The 15,661-nt window shown below is 37.7% G+C and overlaps 2 protein-coding genes across 3 annotated transcripts; one reads left to right on the top strand and one right to left on the bottom strand.

The window, feature by feature from the left end:
• Positions 1 to 2,156: 2,156 nt before the first annotated feature.
• On the top strand, positions 2,157 to 6,232 carry LOC107825192 (ultraviolet-B receptor UVR8-like). The gene is made up of 5 exons (XM_075251101.1): positions 2,157 to 2,361; positions 2,452 to 2,631; positions 4,343 to 4,378; positions 4,524 to 4,639; positions 4,715 to 6,232. The coding sequence occupies exons 1-5, from the start codon at positions 2,268 to 2,270 to the stop codon at positions 6,020 to 6,022; spliced, it is 1,734 nt and encodes a 577-aa protein (XP_075107202.1). The 5' UTR covers positions 2,157 to 2,267; the 3' UTR covers positions 6,023 to 6,232.
• Positions 6,233 to 7,068: 836 nt separating this feature from the next.
• Positions 7,069 to 15,377, bottom strand: LOC107825191 (nuclear pore complex protein NUP85; the record flags this gene model as incomplete). 2 transcript variants are annotated; one of them, XM_075251097.1, is given in 18 exon segments in its annotated part: positions 7,069 to 7,467; positions 7,739 to 7,962; positions 9,368 to 9,424; positions 9,730 to 9,817; positions 9,922 to 9,992; positions 10,798 to 10,944; positions 11,115 to 11,171; positions 11,307 to 11,408; positions 12,090 to 12,246; positions 12,357 to 12,394; positions 12,479 to 12,589; positions 12,722 to 12,922; positions 12,991 to 13,110; positions 14,224 to 14,280; positions 14,405 to 14,476; positions 14,868 to 14,951; positions 15,068 to 15,178; positions 15,275 to 15,377. In XM_075251097.1, coding segments are annotated over 17 exon segments (1,771 nt in total), but the record flags the coding sequence as incomplete, so codon positions are not given.
• Positions 15,378 to 15,661: the final 284 nt, after the last annotated feature.

Genomic DNA, 15,661 nt, shown 5'->3' with positions numbered 1-15,661 from the left:
CAAACTAAACTCTGAAATCTACATTAAAACTGCAGCTATAACCAATTCAACTTCCTAAATTCTGGACTGAACTTCAAACCAAAATCACATCAACAAACAAAGGAGCTTAGCAGAACATTAAAGCTGAAGCTAAAGCTGAAATCAAAATTCATTGATACTTAACAGAAGACCCAATAACAGCATTACCATGAATCAGAACACAAACCTATTGAACTATCCAGCTCAAACTTCCAATCACCAGTGGCACATTATGGGAATGATTAATTCATAATTCCAAATTAAGCTAAATAGAGTGAAGGAAATCCTGCGATATACTGAACTTAACGAAGATTGATGAATATCAAAGAACAAAGAGCCACACATCACATATATAGGACAAACCTGAACTAATGCCAGAAAGTCTATCATACATTATTTAAACAAAACAACAAAAGAAACCTACTGAAATGGAATATGAAATCAAGGCCAGGATTAAAACTACTATCAGGTTAAACTAACTCACACATAACGAACTAATCAATAAATTGACCAAACAGTTTACAGCATATAACCAACAATTAGAGAACTTGGACCCTATAAACGGTCTGATGAGAAGAAGAGAAGTACTGAAAAAATGACAAGAAACAAATCAAAACAAAGATACAATTTAAAACAGACAAACAAAACTATAGAAGGAAACAAAAGAAATTATGAAGAACTTACTGTTCTTTTCTTGGATTTCAACAGTATGCCCTTTCGAACTTGAGTCCTAGTCAGTATTATACGTCTATTTCGTGAGAAATAGGCCTACAATACTGAATAGAAACCAATCGACCCTGAAGCTTTGACACGTCTTGAACCGTTGAAACCCTAGATCCGTCATTCGACGGTTTTTACTCCTGTTCGAGCCAATTTGGTTAGGGATTAAGGACGAGGATGTAAAGGGGATTATTGGGTGTTAGTCTGGGGTCAAGGGGACAGGCTAGGGCTTGGAGGGGAGATCTTTGATCGAAGATTCGAGGAGATCCAACGAGATTCGAGGGAATCTGTTGATGGTTTAGGGATGAGGGAAGCCTAGTGGTGGTGTGGTGTTAATTAGGGGTGGATTGGGGTGGTTTCATGGTCAGCTCGAAACTTCGATTGAAGATTCGAGAAGATGTGGGGTGATTCGAGGCAAATGGTTCATGGATTCGTGTTGTGGATGGGGAGATGGCTCAGGGGTGTCATTTTGGTGGTCACCGGCGTTGCCGCCGCCAGGTTTCAGGCGAAGGGGAGGGGTGGCGGCTGGCTAGGGTTCTTTGGGTCGTCTGGTTTGTTGAGAGAGACGAAGAGAGGGGGGGTAGCTTAGGAGGGTGTGGGGTGTGTTTGAAAATATATATATGTGATGGGTGAGTGAATCCAAGCCGTTAGATCTGATGAGATCAACGGTTTGGATCACTTCACTTATATAAAACAGGGTCGTTTTGGTCTCAGTGGGGGACTGGGTTGATCCAGGGAAAACGGGCCGGGTTATGGGGTGAGGTCTTGGACCGTTGGATGAGGATGGATGAACAGTCGAGATTCGCTGGTCTCGAAACGACGTCGTCTGATGCGTCTTTGAGAGCTGAAGGTTTGGACCGGGTATAGGTCTCGTTTGGGCCTGATTTTGGCCCAAAAATGAAATGGCCCAGTCCAATTTTCTTTTCTATTTTTGTTCTTTTCCTTTTTAATTCCTAGTTTAATTCCGAATTTACCAAAATCCTAAAAATAAATTATAAAACAACAATTATATTACACAGACATTAATTGATTCTTAGCAATAATTAACACACAATATCAAATATTAATTAAACAAAATCACACCATTAAACAATAAAAATGACAAAATTACCAAAAATAATATTTTTTTGTGATTTTCATTCCAAATATGATTTAATTAATTCCTAATAGCAGAATAAAATCCTAAATTCATGCAACATATTTTTTTGTATTTTTAATTAAAAATAAACAATCACAGACAAAACTACAAAAAACTATCCGAAACGCCACGCAGATTCTAAAGATTATACACAAAGACAATTTATTTTATTTTGATTTCTTTTGGAGTAATTGTCGTGAGAGCAAAAATCACGTGCTCACGGAGCTTATAAAATAATCATTTGAGTCGCATATAAATATTTGGAGGGATGGGCTTACTAGTAATAGCAAGTTAGTAACATGTCATTGCCCAAAATTCAGAGATAAAAACAGTTTGAACATATTGATATCTGTGAGTACATTTCCCTTTCCACTTCACCGCAGGAGAAGAAATGGCGGAGCAACTGGAATCAGAAGAATCAGGCAACTTGTTTACCAAAATCATAGCAATTGCGGCCGGCGAAGCTCATACTCTTGCTCTCACTGGTAACTGATTTTCTTTTTAAAAGTTAGCTCTTTTATTCTTCAGGAATATGTATTTTTCTGAAATCTGTGTTATAATTTGTAAATGGATAGCAAATGGGGATGTGTATGCTTGGGGTAGAGGAACATTCGGCCGACTTGGTACCGATTCAGAAGCTGACCAGTTATTCCCGGTTCGAATCGACTTTGAACCGGCTGATTCTGATGGAGACAAAAAGAGGGTCAAGATTGTTGGTATTGCTGCTGGTGCTTATCACAGTCTCGCTGTTGCAGGTAATTACTCATTTTCTCCTTTTATTGGATAGTTAAGTTATATTATTTCAACTTTTTTCTCAAACTTTGTTTTTTTATTCTTTCCGCAAAGTTCAAACTTTTTCCCTGTTTCAGTTTAATTTATTGACATATCGCAAATAGTTAAAGTTTCGATTAGTTTCAAAAAGTATTTTAATTTGGCAGTGAAATCTTGAAGTTCATCTCTGTATGGAAGTGTAATTTAGGCTGGCTACCCCCCATTTCATCAGTCACTGTATTGACAATGAATTTTTTGGTTGTCAAGAGCTTCTGCTGCAATTTGCTTTTTTTTTTTTGGCTTTCCCTTTTGCTTTTTCTCTCAGACTCTTTAAAGGAGTATGTATGTGTGTGTGTGTGTGTGTGTATATATATATATATATATATATATATATATATATATATATATATGTGCGGGGGAGGATCAAGAATTTAAACGTTGTGGGTTATGAATTGAGAGTGTTGTTCTGAACACACACACACACACACAAAATACTTGTTTTTAAGACACACACAGACATAGAGAATCGCGCCTATAGCCATGAGCTCTACTGAATTGTTGAACCCATAGTGGATCCACCATTGTATATATGGCCTAGTGTTACCGCAATTCATTAATCCACTAGTGTATGAGATGTGGTCGTAGAATCCAAAACTTAATGAAAGCTTATCGTGATTCCGATGAACTTTTTTCTTGGGAATTTTCTCTTTTAAGCTTTTCGAGTCTTTTCTACCTTAGAAAATAAATTACTCTCTGTCCCATTTCATGTGATGTAGTTTGTCTAGCATGGAGTTGAAGAAAGAAAAAAAAACTTTTGAAACTTGCGGTCTAAGATAAGCTATACATCTTCGTGTGTCTATAAATCTTCTCATTAAGGTTAAAATGGGAAGTTTAAAGTTAAGTTCTTTCTAAATGTAGAAAAGTATCATTTTTTTGGGACAGACTAAAATGGAAAGTGCATCACATAAATTGGGATGGGATAGGAGTACTATAGTTCTCAAGCTCTCTTCAATGAATATTATATTTCACCTAGAGAAGCCTTGTCTACTGAATTGTGTTTCAGATTAGATAGGAAACTGCAAATTCACTTGTGTTCCAATAAGTTGATATGACCTATGATCCCTATTAGGGGATTCAACCACAGGTCACTCCTCTTTTAAGGTCAAACTAAGCGTGGATAATTCAAAATCAGATCTTGTCATCTTGAAGATAAGGTGATCTTAATTGAAGTAGGACCAAAGGGTGCTTTCTGTTATGTTTAGAATGCCTAGAGCAGTCAAGGAAAAGGGAATAGGGAAACGCAGTTTTTGGCTCTCAAGGGTCTTGCTGTTTGCAATGATTCCCGATCATTGTTTTCAGCAGCTACAAGCAGGTAGGATCTCTGTGAACGATCAACAGTAATATAGTGAGGGATTGAGAGCATTTATATTTTAAGTGACAATTTTCTTAGAACACTTCGCCCTGATCTTCTGATTATTTGCTTGCTTCTTCCAGAATGCTAAAATTGTGGAACCATAAGATTTGTGCTAATATGGAAGGCAACAATAAGATTCAGGTCATTGCAATTTTGGCTTATTAAGAACACTGATACTAACAGGAGAAATACTGCTGTTTACAAGGAAAATTGTTAATCTATCATGATTTCCCAGACACCATTTTCCTTTTATTTTATTTGGCATTTCTTTGTTTTTGCAGATGATGGATCAGTATGGGGCTGGGGATACAATGTCTGTATCCTTGAGAGGATTCCTTTGCAATTACATCACGCTTTATAGTTTATATGGTGACCATTCAGTATTATTAGTTTTAACGTATTGAATTTGCAATTGTCTTGTGCATGTGTTATTAATCATTCTTTTCCTTGACTGTTAAATGGATGGACAACTTGGTTTCAATGGAGAAAATTCTTTGGTTCCTCATTTATTGGAGGGATTCCTTGAGTTAGGTTCTCCTAATTCATCAGCTAGTGGCTCAGAGAGAAAGAAACTGATGGTAAGAAACAAGTTGATCAATTTAAAGAAGAAATAGGTTGATGACAGTGGCTAATCTTTCTGTTTTCTCCTGTAGATTTCTTCAGTTAAAGGTGGTGGAATGATGTCAGCGGCAATAGACAATCTTGGATCTCTATGGCTGTGGGGAAACTTTCCTGAACCACAGAAAAGCAAGTCTACTGAGAATGAATTCTCTCTTACTAGCAGTTGTAATCCAATACCTGTCTGGAATTTCCATGGACACACAGTTGTTAAGGTGGCATGTGGAAATGAGCATGTTGTCGCATTAGTTACTGCTGGGGAAGGTTACAAAGGGAGTAATCTTGTTTGTTATTCTTGGGGTGGCAACAGCCACGGGCAGTTAGGTCTGGGAGATAGGGAGAGCAGACAGTATCCTGAAGTTATTGAGCCCTTTAATTCAGAATCCCCTTGGTCAGTGTATGAGGTATCATGTGGCGCTTTCCACACAGCTTTACTAGCTCAGAAAAGTCCAAGTGACATGTTAGAGAGTGTATGCTGGACATTTGGACTGGGAGATAATGGGCAATTAGGTCATGGGACAACCCAAAGTCTTTTATCTCCTGAACCAGTGAAAGAGTTACCGCGGAGTGCATTTCTCATTTCTGTTGACTGCGGTTTATTTCACACTAGTATTGTCTCATCTGCTGGAGATGTGTGGTCATGGGGAATGGAGAAAGGCCTTGGTCTATGTCCTGAAGCAAGTTATAGTGGAGGTGATGCAGGTGATGCAATTTATCCTCTGTTGATTCCCTGTGTTGGGCGATATGGGCCGAAATTTCCAGAACCTGTTCAAGTTGCCTGCGGTGCAGCCCATACCATTCTTCTGGCAGATGCTGGCTATAAGATGTGGTCTTGGGGTAGAGGATGGAGTGGTGTCCTTGGAAATGGCAAGATGATCGATTGCTACTCTCCAACTATGGCACTGTGGCCACCTCTAGATGCAGAATTTAGAGGGCAGAGTTTAAAGGATGGTGACGATATAAGTAGTAAAGGAAAGAAACCTGAAGATGTGATAGAATTGGAGAAGAAACTGTCTATGGCAGCGGAGGATGTAAGGCTTCTTCAATCTAAGCTGTCGCTAATGGAAAGGTATGCTAGCATTCTTCATGGTGCCATCTTCGGAAAACCTTTTGAAGAGCAAGATATGCCAGCCTCTTTACGGGGTGGAGGTTCATTTGACATTGCAAAGGATTGGGAAAACATGTTAGAGGCCTCGGATCGTGGAAAGCTTGCCCGATTGGAGATGTTTTATCGTAGTATGCTAGCAGGTGTCAAAGATAAGCTGTTGAAAAAACAGATTCAGGAGATCTTTTTGGAGTGTCAGAGTTCTCTGCCTTCAGAATCTAGTCAACGAGACAAGTAATGCAGAATGCTTGGGTTTCAAATTTAAGTTTACCTCATCTTGATTTCTTTGGTTGTGCATATCCAAATTGTAATAGAAAATGCCTTCATAGATACTTGTCCAAATAATGATATGTAAAACAAAGAGATGGAAAGTAGTTCTCAATTATAGATGAACCTCTTGATGATTGTAATCAGTTAACTTAAAGTGAAGCGGTTTTATTGGTAATAATTTCAATGTCTTGGCTCTTTTATTTTTCGGTATTGAAAGAACTCCTAAGGGGTCATTTGGTACGCGGACTAAATTATCGCATTATTTTATCCCACCTAGGAAGTGGGATAAAATAATCCCAAGTTTGATGGGATAAGGTGGGATAAGGTGGTATATTCAATATTAAGGATAAATTTATACCATCAACCAAATATGATATAAATTTAATCTCTTACCTTATGTCGCGTACCAAATGACCCCCGAGTAAGCTATTTCAGCCTTCTACCTCGGACAGCCAAACGAGTAAGCTACAAGTTTGAATCTAGCTATATGCTTAAATCCCATCCATTTTCACTTTGGAGCAACCAAAACGAGTTCTACACTGCATAAGAGGGGGCATTGGCTTATGGTATCAAGTAGTGTAGAAGGAAGAATTGACAGAAAGACGAAGAAGTCCTCATTAATGTCTTCTTAAAGTACTATTGGGGGCATTTGAAGAAAATAATAAGTGAATACAAGGCTAACTTACAACAGCCACGTAGTATATTAGCAAAATCTATAAGTATATTTTTATTAGGCAGTTGAAAGTAAGTTATGTCAAACGACAGAAGTTGACAATTAAAATGGACACAATAAACCAAATTGTGTCAATTTTCACACTGATAAATGCGTATTCTTTGAATATTATTTCCTCAATTTCCAGGTCCATTAGTATGAGGATCATAATAACGATATAAATGGCCAAAAAACATATAGAACATGCTTATAACAAATTAACCAATCACACTAAATCCGAAGTTATATTGTCCCATTCTAGGAGCAGAGGTGGGTGGAAAATCAATTCCAATTCCGACATGTAAGGCATACTTTTGCAGTCTTCATTGAGCATGTAGCAGTTTTTTCAATCTTATAAACACCAGTCCAACCAGGAACACTGACATTAATTTTTATATTCAGCGTTCTATCATAGGGAATAAAACAATCTCAACAATTTTAAACCAGGCAACAGGCAGGGGTTTTGGTGGTCGTTTACAAAGGCATATACATCGATAACCCCAATCCCCTGTCCCCATCCCAAAACAAAATTTTAAAAAAAAAGATCTCTAAGTAGGAGCAGCGGAGCAGCAAAACAAGAAACCTTATACTAATACAGTCATCTTCACTCTTGTCAAGCCACGGTTAGTCTCCCATAGTCTGAAGCTCTCCTCATCCAAATGCTTCTTGTCTATACCAACTGATTAGCTGTCTACTGAGCTCTGCAACATGTAGGTGACACAAGTGGCTCAGATCGGGCTGTACCATTCACAATGTAGTGCCAGCACACATGTAGTTCTTCAAGTCAGCATTTCCAGTAAAGAAAACAGATAACAAAACGGGACAGTTGTGGTTTCATGATTTCTGCTGCAAGCAGCGACACAAGGTTCCGCACCATTTTGAAAGTTAACTGCACTCCTGGAACAGACAATAACACAGGAAAGAGGAGATAATATAACACTTGAGGCATCTTGAAAAGATCTAACTGGTCACCTCTCAAGCAAGAAACAGAGGCAACAAAGTCACTCTTCAAGGATTGCACGACCCAAGTTAGTGGCAAGTGCCAGTCTGACAGAGCTCAAGGAATCAGATGGCAAGTCAGCTTCAACAAAGTCCGGCCTCAATCTTGCCATGGACAACTCTTGCAGTTTATTCAAGAGAAGCTGAGTTTGAGAGACATTAAGCAAAGGTCGCTCCTGCCAGTTTAACAATTTCAACTGCACAGGAAGAAAAGGAGGTAAAGTAATGATGTCAAAAATGAAACATGCACCAGCTATTAATAACATATACATCTGAAAGCATGTTTAACTTTTGGCCTTGACTTAAGTTAACAGATTGCCAAACCCTCCCTCACCACCACATGTACCCATTTTCCAACCACTGGCATACTGTTGACTGAAAGACTTTAGCAGAAGTGCCTGCACAACATATTAGCTTTTCTAATTTGATATGAACTAAGATTCATGTTTTAAGACACAAGGAAAAGGAGCATTTTTTTAACACATACCCACAGACCAGCCTTTCTTTTCTTTTGCTTTTGCTTTTTTAAATTAAGCAAGAATTTAGCATCTGAGCGGGAGCTAATATAAAACTACATATAGCATTGCTCAAAATTAAAAAGAAATAAGAAGCTACAGGATACTAATAAATGAAAACAAAAAGAAAAGAAAAGAAAAGAGAGATTACACATCTGAATATTTACTAGCAACCAGAGGCAGATCCAAGATGTACACTTGTTGGCTTTGACCTTTAAAATCTTATCATTGAACCTATTGCACTTTTACTAGCAACCAGAGGCAGATCCAAGATGTACACTTGTTGGCTTTGACCTTTAAAATCTTATCATTGAACCTATTGCACTTTTCGAATTATGGGTTTGGAATTTAGTATCTAATTTGATATGAACTAAGATTCATGTTTTCAGACACAAGGAAAAGGAGCATTTTTAACACATACCCACAGACCAGCCTTTCTTTTCTTTTTCTTTTTTAAATTAAGCAAAAATTTAGCATCTGAGCGGGAGCTAAGTAATATAAAACCGCATGAAACATTGCTCAAAACTAAAAAGAAATATGAAGCTACAGGATACTAATAACTGAAAACAAAAAGAAAAGAAAAGAGAGATTACACATCTGAATATTTACAAGCAATCAGAGGCAGATCAAAGATTTAAACTTGATAGCTTCGACTTTTAAAATCTTAGCATTGAACCTATTGCACTTTTCGAATTATGGCTATGGAATTTAATATTTGTGAAAATTTTAATAACATTTACATAGTTATATACTCTGCGTCGAAAATGCTGGGTTTAGTTAAACCCGTAGCAAACATGCTACATCTGCTTCCGCTAGCAATCTAGATCCCGCTCACTAACATCATCTCCATTCCTGTCAACCTTTTTAATTGGCTTAAGAAGTCAACATATTATACAACAATTACCAACTTTAGTTGGCCAAACATCCGCATAAAGATGGTATATTGAATCTTAGATCTTTTAAGTATGAGGTTCCTACCTTATATTGTTATGACCTATTTGGCTATTCCATGATTCTGAAAAGCAAAATAGTTCACTCTGGCAAGTTGAGCAAAGAACTAAATGCAATAAACAGATAAGGTACTTACTGAATCATATAGAAGAGGTAACCAAAAGCGTTGAGGCGTGGAAGGATTTTTCATGAGCTGCAGAGTAAATAACAAAATATTGAGTCCGGGGCGGCAGAAGAAAAGGTTCTTTTTCAGGTAATAGAGATACTTGCACCTATCCTGGCAACTATTTCAATCGAACCTACACAACATTCAGGCTGCTGGGTTACATAAACAAATTCTATTAATTTATTTTCAGTTTCTTATGGTAGACACTCAAGTGTAAATCTTGTCGATCAGCAAGGCCTCAATCACAAATGCGAAAATTTATACACCAACAAACTGAAATTTTACATCACTCTAATGTTAATCTGCATTATTATAAAAGGCATCGAACATACAGAGACGAGAGCTTCAGCTGCATTATGAGCACCATCAGTGGGTGTATCACCATGAACCTGCAGCAGGGATCTCCTAAAATCCCTGTACCTGTGCAGCAGTAACCGTAAAAATTTCAAAGATCTGAAACACTTTGAAACTGTATACACAGGTGTCATCCATGATTCAAATAGAGTCAAGTATTAAGCAATTACTTGTTCAGAAACTCAAGACCGCCAGCAGTTCTAGGCTCAGAACCCAGCAACTCTATCAGACCTTCCCATTGCTGCACGGAAAGAATAATAGAATGATCAAAGAGAATAAGCCAGCTAAATCTATGAGAAAAGAGATGCTGTTTCAGAACCAAACTACTAGACTTCGACTTAGAGCAAATATCTCAGACACAGCAATCAAATACATGATAATCAAAATAGAGATAACTGTAGTGGAGAACAAATTCTACCAAATTTTACTAGATCAGCCGACAAGCTATTTCCAGGCTATTTTCCGTCTGCTGTATTTCTTTTTCTCTTTTAGCTGGGGGCTGGATTCATTTTAACCCAGATCCTAAGAAAGAAAAAGCTTAGCAAGATTGGACTTTTAGCATTTTGAGGTGTCTAACATTACATGAATCACATCCGAACAATATTCAAGGGCTTCTCCACCATATTCTACCACCAACATTGCTTAAGCTGCTCAATCAAGCAAAAAATGCCTGGTCAAGCTTGCCTACCAGCATCTATACATGTGCAAGTGGTGTACCCACATTTGGCATAAGAAAGGTTCTAAATTTCTTCTAGACCTCAATCTCACCCATTAGATAGCATGCTCTTCATAATGCACATACTCGGATAACTGGGAATATATAGATACGTAAACCTGCCTGCAAAGTACTTAAAACAGTTAAATCATCTACCAAACCAGCACACAAAAGAATGCATTCGTTTTGGGGAAAAGAAATAAGACAGAACACACTCAGCATACATAACATATAAAAGTGCAATTTACAAACAGAAACATTAACACAGTTGCAAAAGTATTAAGAAAATATGTAACAAGGCACTCAACCACTATAACTGAGTAGTAACAACCTTGAATCCTTCATCGGAAACTGACTTCCCCACGAAATCAAATAATTGTTTGGCAATTCTGTTTAAACGAAATTCATCTCGAGCTTGCTGCAGCCAAAAGACACCAGAGCCTTTTCTCCCATGTTTCCAGTGATGCATACCAGCAATCTAATGAAAAGTATGAGATAAATGAAGCACTTATAGGTTCAAAGTAATCACAAAATTCAAATAGATGCCATTACAGGGGAATCACATCAGAGTACCTATATTACTCTGCTTAATAAAGGACTACACCTTAGAAATTAAAGATAGTCAATGTGAATAATATCATGACATACCCTCATTATGTTTGAACTTATGGTGTCAAGTTCATACAGACGGCAGATCTCTATACTCTGCATCGAAAAGCAATATAACTAAGCAAGCATCAATAAGGAACCTCTAGATTGAAACGAGGCTGTAGAGCAGGATTTTGTAGAGCAAAGTCATGAGGGTGAGCAACCAACAGAAACAACACCCAGAAGCTGTACCTTTAACAGAATTTGACTATGCTGTACAGGCTGCTTGTAAAGCAAATTCTCCAATAATCCAATCCCTTGCTTTATGCATGAAGTCAAGTATATTGGAGCAATCTGGGGGAAAGTGAGAAAAACAAAGATCCAAAACATATGAGTAGAAGAACCAAATATAAACTGAAGTTTTCAGAAACCGGTATTGCACTTTTCCACAGATTGATCTTCCAGAATACAGGTTCAGCAAAAGCAGCTTATAAAAATTCCATGATGTATCCAAACTTTACAAGGGAGTTAATAGGTAAAAACTCTCCAGCATCATTTCAAGGTTCAATTGTAATTGTAAATATAGGTCGCCTCCATCCAGAAACATCAAAGTTTTATTTTCCTATATGTTTTGGGGACATACAATGTACCCATGTCGAATCTCACTCATGTCTTTTATTTCCTTTATTAGGGTGAAAACTGAACCTTACACATGTACAGGAAGATAAAATGAAGATTTTTAAGTAATACTCCATCCATTTCAATTTATGTGGTAGAGTTTGACGGCGCACGGAGTTTAAGAAAAAAAGACTTTTGGCTTAAACATGCCATGAGATCTCTGTTTTGCCATAAAAGCATGCAATTAAGGTAAAATGGGAAGTATAAAGTAAGAAAATTTTCCAAACATAGAAAGGTTTTACTCTGTTTGAAACGGACTAATAAGGAAATAATGCCACATAAAATGGATCGGAGGGAGTAGTACATAAGTACAAGTATATCAGGCATTCAATTGCTCAAGCTTGCATCCACACATACTTGCCATGTGAACGCATGAGAAGACAGAACTTGTGCATATACAAGTTTATGGAGCTCTTCTATGCTGATTCCCCCCAGTTTGGACTGCTCTTCATGCAAAAGAATTTCCGCATGAGTACTCCCAGCTGTCAACAACTCTACAGCATGTGCCATCATCCTTGAGAGGTGAAAAGAAGAACTTGCATCAGATAAATTAGACAGAAAACAAAATCCTTCAGTGCTCAACCCACCCAAAAAGAATACATAGAAAGAGAAGGTTCAACAAACCATGGGCCAAATGATCTTGAGCACTCTGCTAGAACAACCTAAAACGATAAGACATGCTCATGAGTTCTGCACTAATTTTAAACATGAACTAAAATTACAACTAGTTCTTTAGAGTGGCTCACCTCAGTATTTTCTCCAAGAATGCCAAGTACAAGACCAAACAGCTTATGGGGGCTGGAAACTGGTTTTAATTGAATGCACTTCTGAGCTAAATTGTACATGCTCTCTAGACCCTACACAACAAAAAATAGAATGTGTATTTTAAGTGCAAATGCAACAGCAACAGAATCTTCTTGCTCTCTACTTTTGGATGATTGTGCAACAAAGTGACTCAACCCAAGTGACCTTAGATGTTAGGAACTGACCGCAGTAAATGGCCTAACGTACAAGAAATGGGATATAAAAAGCTCCATCCAGTTGAAAGTTGCATTTGATAGAACACTAGGATTTCCCAACATGATCTGGATCAAATTTTTTAGCCCTTCTCTAGTCTGCTGGTGATCACATTGAAGCCAGTACGAACTGCAGTCCAGTTTAGTCATTTGTGCCCTCCACTTCTCCCAAGCCTAACAGGAAAAAGGCATTAAATGTTGTCCAGTAACGGCCACTGATCATTAGCAAAGGCCTAAATTACCTTCATGAAATCAGGCTTGGTTTTGTAACACTCGCTTAAATTTTCTTCTCTCAGATTAGGACGCATTCTAGGCATCTTGGATATAAGAACAGCAACTGCTTCAACCAGTCCATTCTCTGTCTTTTAAGAGCAAAAATCAAACAGGTTAAAAAGAAAAACAGGAAAGCTGTAATCCTAGTTCAGAAACCTTTTTGGGGGGACGGGTAACTTCAGAAACTATCTGGTAAATGAAAATAAATAATTTTCATAGCTGCCATTCCGGGGGGCTTCAGTCACCAGCTCCTCCATCATCAGGTGACCAATTACCTAGATTTAGCCTGATGATATTACTGTCACTTGCACCAACAAATTAAAGCTTCCTCAACACAATTATAGAGAGTCCTCTACCCACAGAGACTCATTACCTGTAATCATCTTAACTTAAATAGTTCCAAATCAAAATTATAATGTCGTCATCATCATAACTTAAATAGTTCCTAATCAAAATTATATTGTCATCATTCCATCAAAAAAATTTATAATGCCGTCATGACTCAATGCTTAAGATGAGGGGTTAAAGGGTGGATAAAAGTGTCTCAAGCTGTTTTTCTTATAATCGTGGTGTCCGGGCCAGATTGCGCGCACCTCGACTAATTCCACTGAATACGTGCTACCTCCAACCAGCACAGATACCAGGTAAAACTGTCCAACAAGGTTTAGACAGATGGAAAGAAATCACCTTAGTGTTTTTTGCCTCCACTAGGAGTTGAACCTGAGACCTCATTGTTCTCAACCTACTTCATTGACCTCAAGGCAACATATGCCAAATATAAGCTAACGAACGCATAATGTAACACAAAAAGAATAAACAAATCCACTTTATCATCCTAAATAGCACCGCGTCCTATAACTATATCTCTCAGGCCAAAAAAGCAAATTGATTCAAGCAAAGAGTTATGGACTTTGAAATTAATAAAAAGGTAAAAGGCCTAATAAGGTGTCAAAGCTCTGAAAAGACAACTCATTAGTCCATGATTAGGTATATCATATATAAGGAAGAGGCAAGAACTGTTCCCAGTTCTTCATCAAAAAGAACTGTTCCCAAGTTAACTGATGTACAGGTCATTTACCGAGAGACAGGTAGATACAGAATATGATGTTATGAGAATACTCGAGGTTGAGTTAAAGTATGCTACACAGCCACTGATCATAAGTTCAAAACAAAAATTGGCAGGTTAAGTTCAAAATTCTTACCTCACGACTAGCTAACTGATCAAACCGGTAAGAGCCATGCAAGCGCAGCAGTTTTGCCTGTAAAATTGGCAACTATAGACTTATGTATGCTCCTTAAACAAAATCCTGATATAACTAACAAGCAACAAAACTCGAATGTCACTTCTGATGGTTGATATCCATCCAAAAGTGATATGCTTACCACAGTTCCCAGCCAGCCAACTGACAATGCTGATGCTATTGCTTCCCAGTAGTTAGGATCTTCTTCAACAACCTGTGATGAGCAAATTAAGTGGAAATGAGCATAGAAAGATGGAATTGCTACACCTCCCGTCATAGTTTAACTATCCTAATTTCTATTTTGTATTGTGCCAAAATCCACTTCCTAAAAGTAATTTTGGTTACACAAATGATTTTCTTTTGAATATCCTACCCATGAAATAAGTATCACTCTGCCACTTTTCATTAAAGAAAGTTTAAATTTTTCAAATGGTAATATCCGCTCTACTTTTGGACTCACTCCTGTTTAAATACAATTAAATTTTAATTTCTACATTTATATCCATATCCAGTCAACATATAGTACCTAAATTCTGACTAATAATTTATCAATCCATAGGCCCAATGAATGTAAAGTTCACAGGGAAATCAATTGACAACAACACCTGTACGTCAGCAAGTTCCTGCTGAAAATCCACAAGCTTTGAATGAATAGTTGGTACAGTTCCCGAGAATAAAGGATCGTAGTCCTGTTGAATGAAACGTGCATTAAGTTGGAAGAAATGTATATCTCCACAGAGTATGAGATCTGTGACATCTATCAGAGAAAATCAAGGAAACTTGCATAAAATAGAAAAAAACATACAGCTAACCAATCTAGCAAACGTTCGGGAATCCAGGATTGAGATTGCTTGTCTACATAAAATATCTCCAGAAGCTCCCACGCAGCTTTCAAACACATCGGCTCTGCAGTTTCCTAACATGCACAGACAGCCACCAGATAAATACTATAGCTAAGCTGAGAGTCTGCATACAGCCAAAACAAATGTGTGATGAATTGACAATTACTCACGTTTACTACCGACTTGGGATCTTCAATAATTGATCTAGGAGGTGATTTTCGATCACTGAGCAGAGAATTTATCTCTTTGCCGTACTCTATGACATGCTCCCACCTGATTTTACACCGAAAATGCAACAACTGTCAACAAGTGACCCAATGAAAGGACACATCCACTCAAGCCGTTATAGTGCTGATTAAAACTCTATCAGGTCTCTAATAGAGAAATGAACTTCAAGCTTATGTGACTTGGAACTCTTCTGTTGTAGTAGGGGAGAAAATAAATCCTCTGGACTTTTAATTTTTTTGATAAGGACAAATCCTCTGGCTTTTCACCATCAAAATTTTACAAAATTGCATCACGAGTAATTGGATTGGGAAAAAATCCTGGAAGTTGGC

Source organism: Nicotiana tabacum, chromosome 1, assembly GCF_000715075.1.
Source record: "Nicotiana tabacum cultivar K326 chromosome 1, ASM71507v2, whole genome shotgun sequence".
NCBI lineage: Eukaryota > Viridiplantae > Streptophyta > Magnoliopsida > Solanales > Solanaceae > Nicotiana > Nicotiana tabacum.
The sequence above is the reverse complement of the archived record's forward strand: the minus strand, read 5'-3'. Positions and strand labels throughout refer to the sequence as shown.

Bases quoted from the DNA above. Each gene is read 5' to 3' on its own strand.
- LOC107825192 (XM_075251101.1), top strand. From the start codon at position 2,268: ATGGCGGAGCAACTGGAATCAGAAGAATCAGGCAACTTGTTTACCAAA. The intron at 2,362-2,451 runs GTAACTGATTTT...GTAAATGGATAG, and splicing joins TCATACTCTTGCTCTCACTG to CAAATGGGGATGTGTATGCT. The intron at 2,632-4,342 runs GTAATTACTCAT...TTGTTTTTGCAG, and splicing joins TCACAGTCTCGCTGTTGCAG to ATGATGGATCAGTATGGGGC.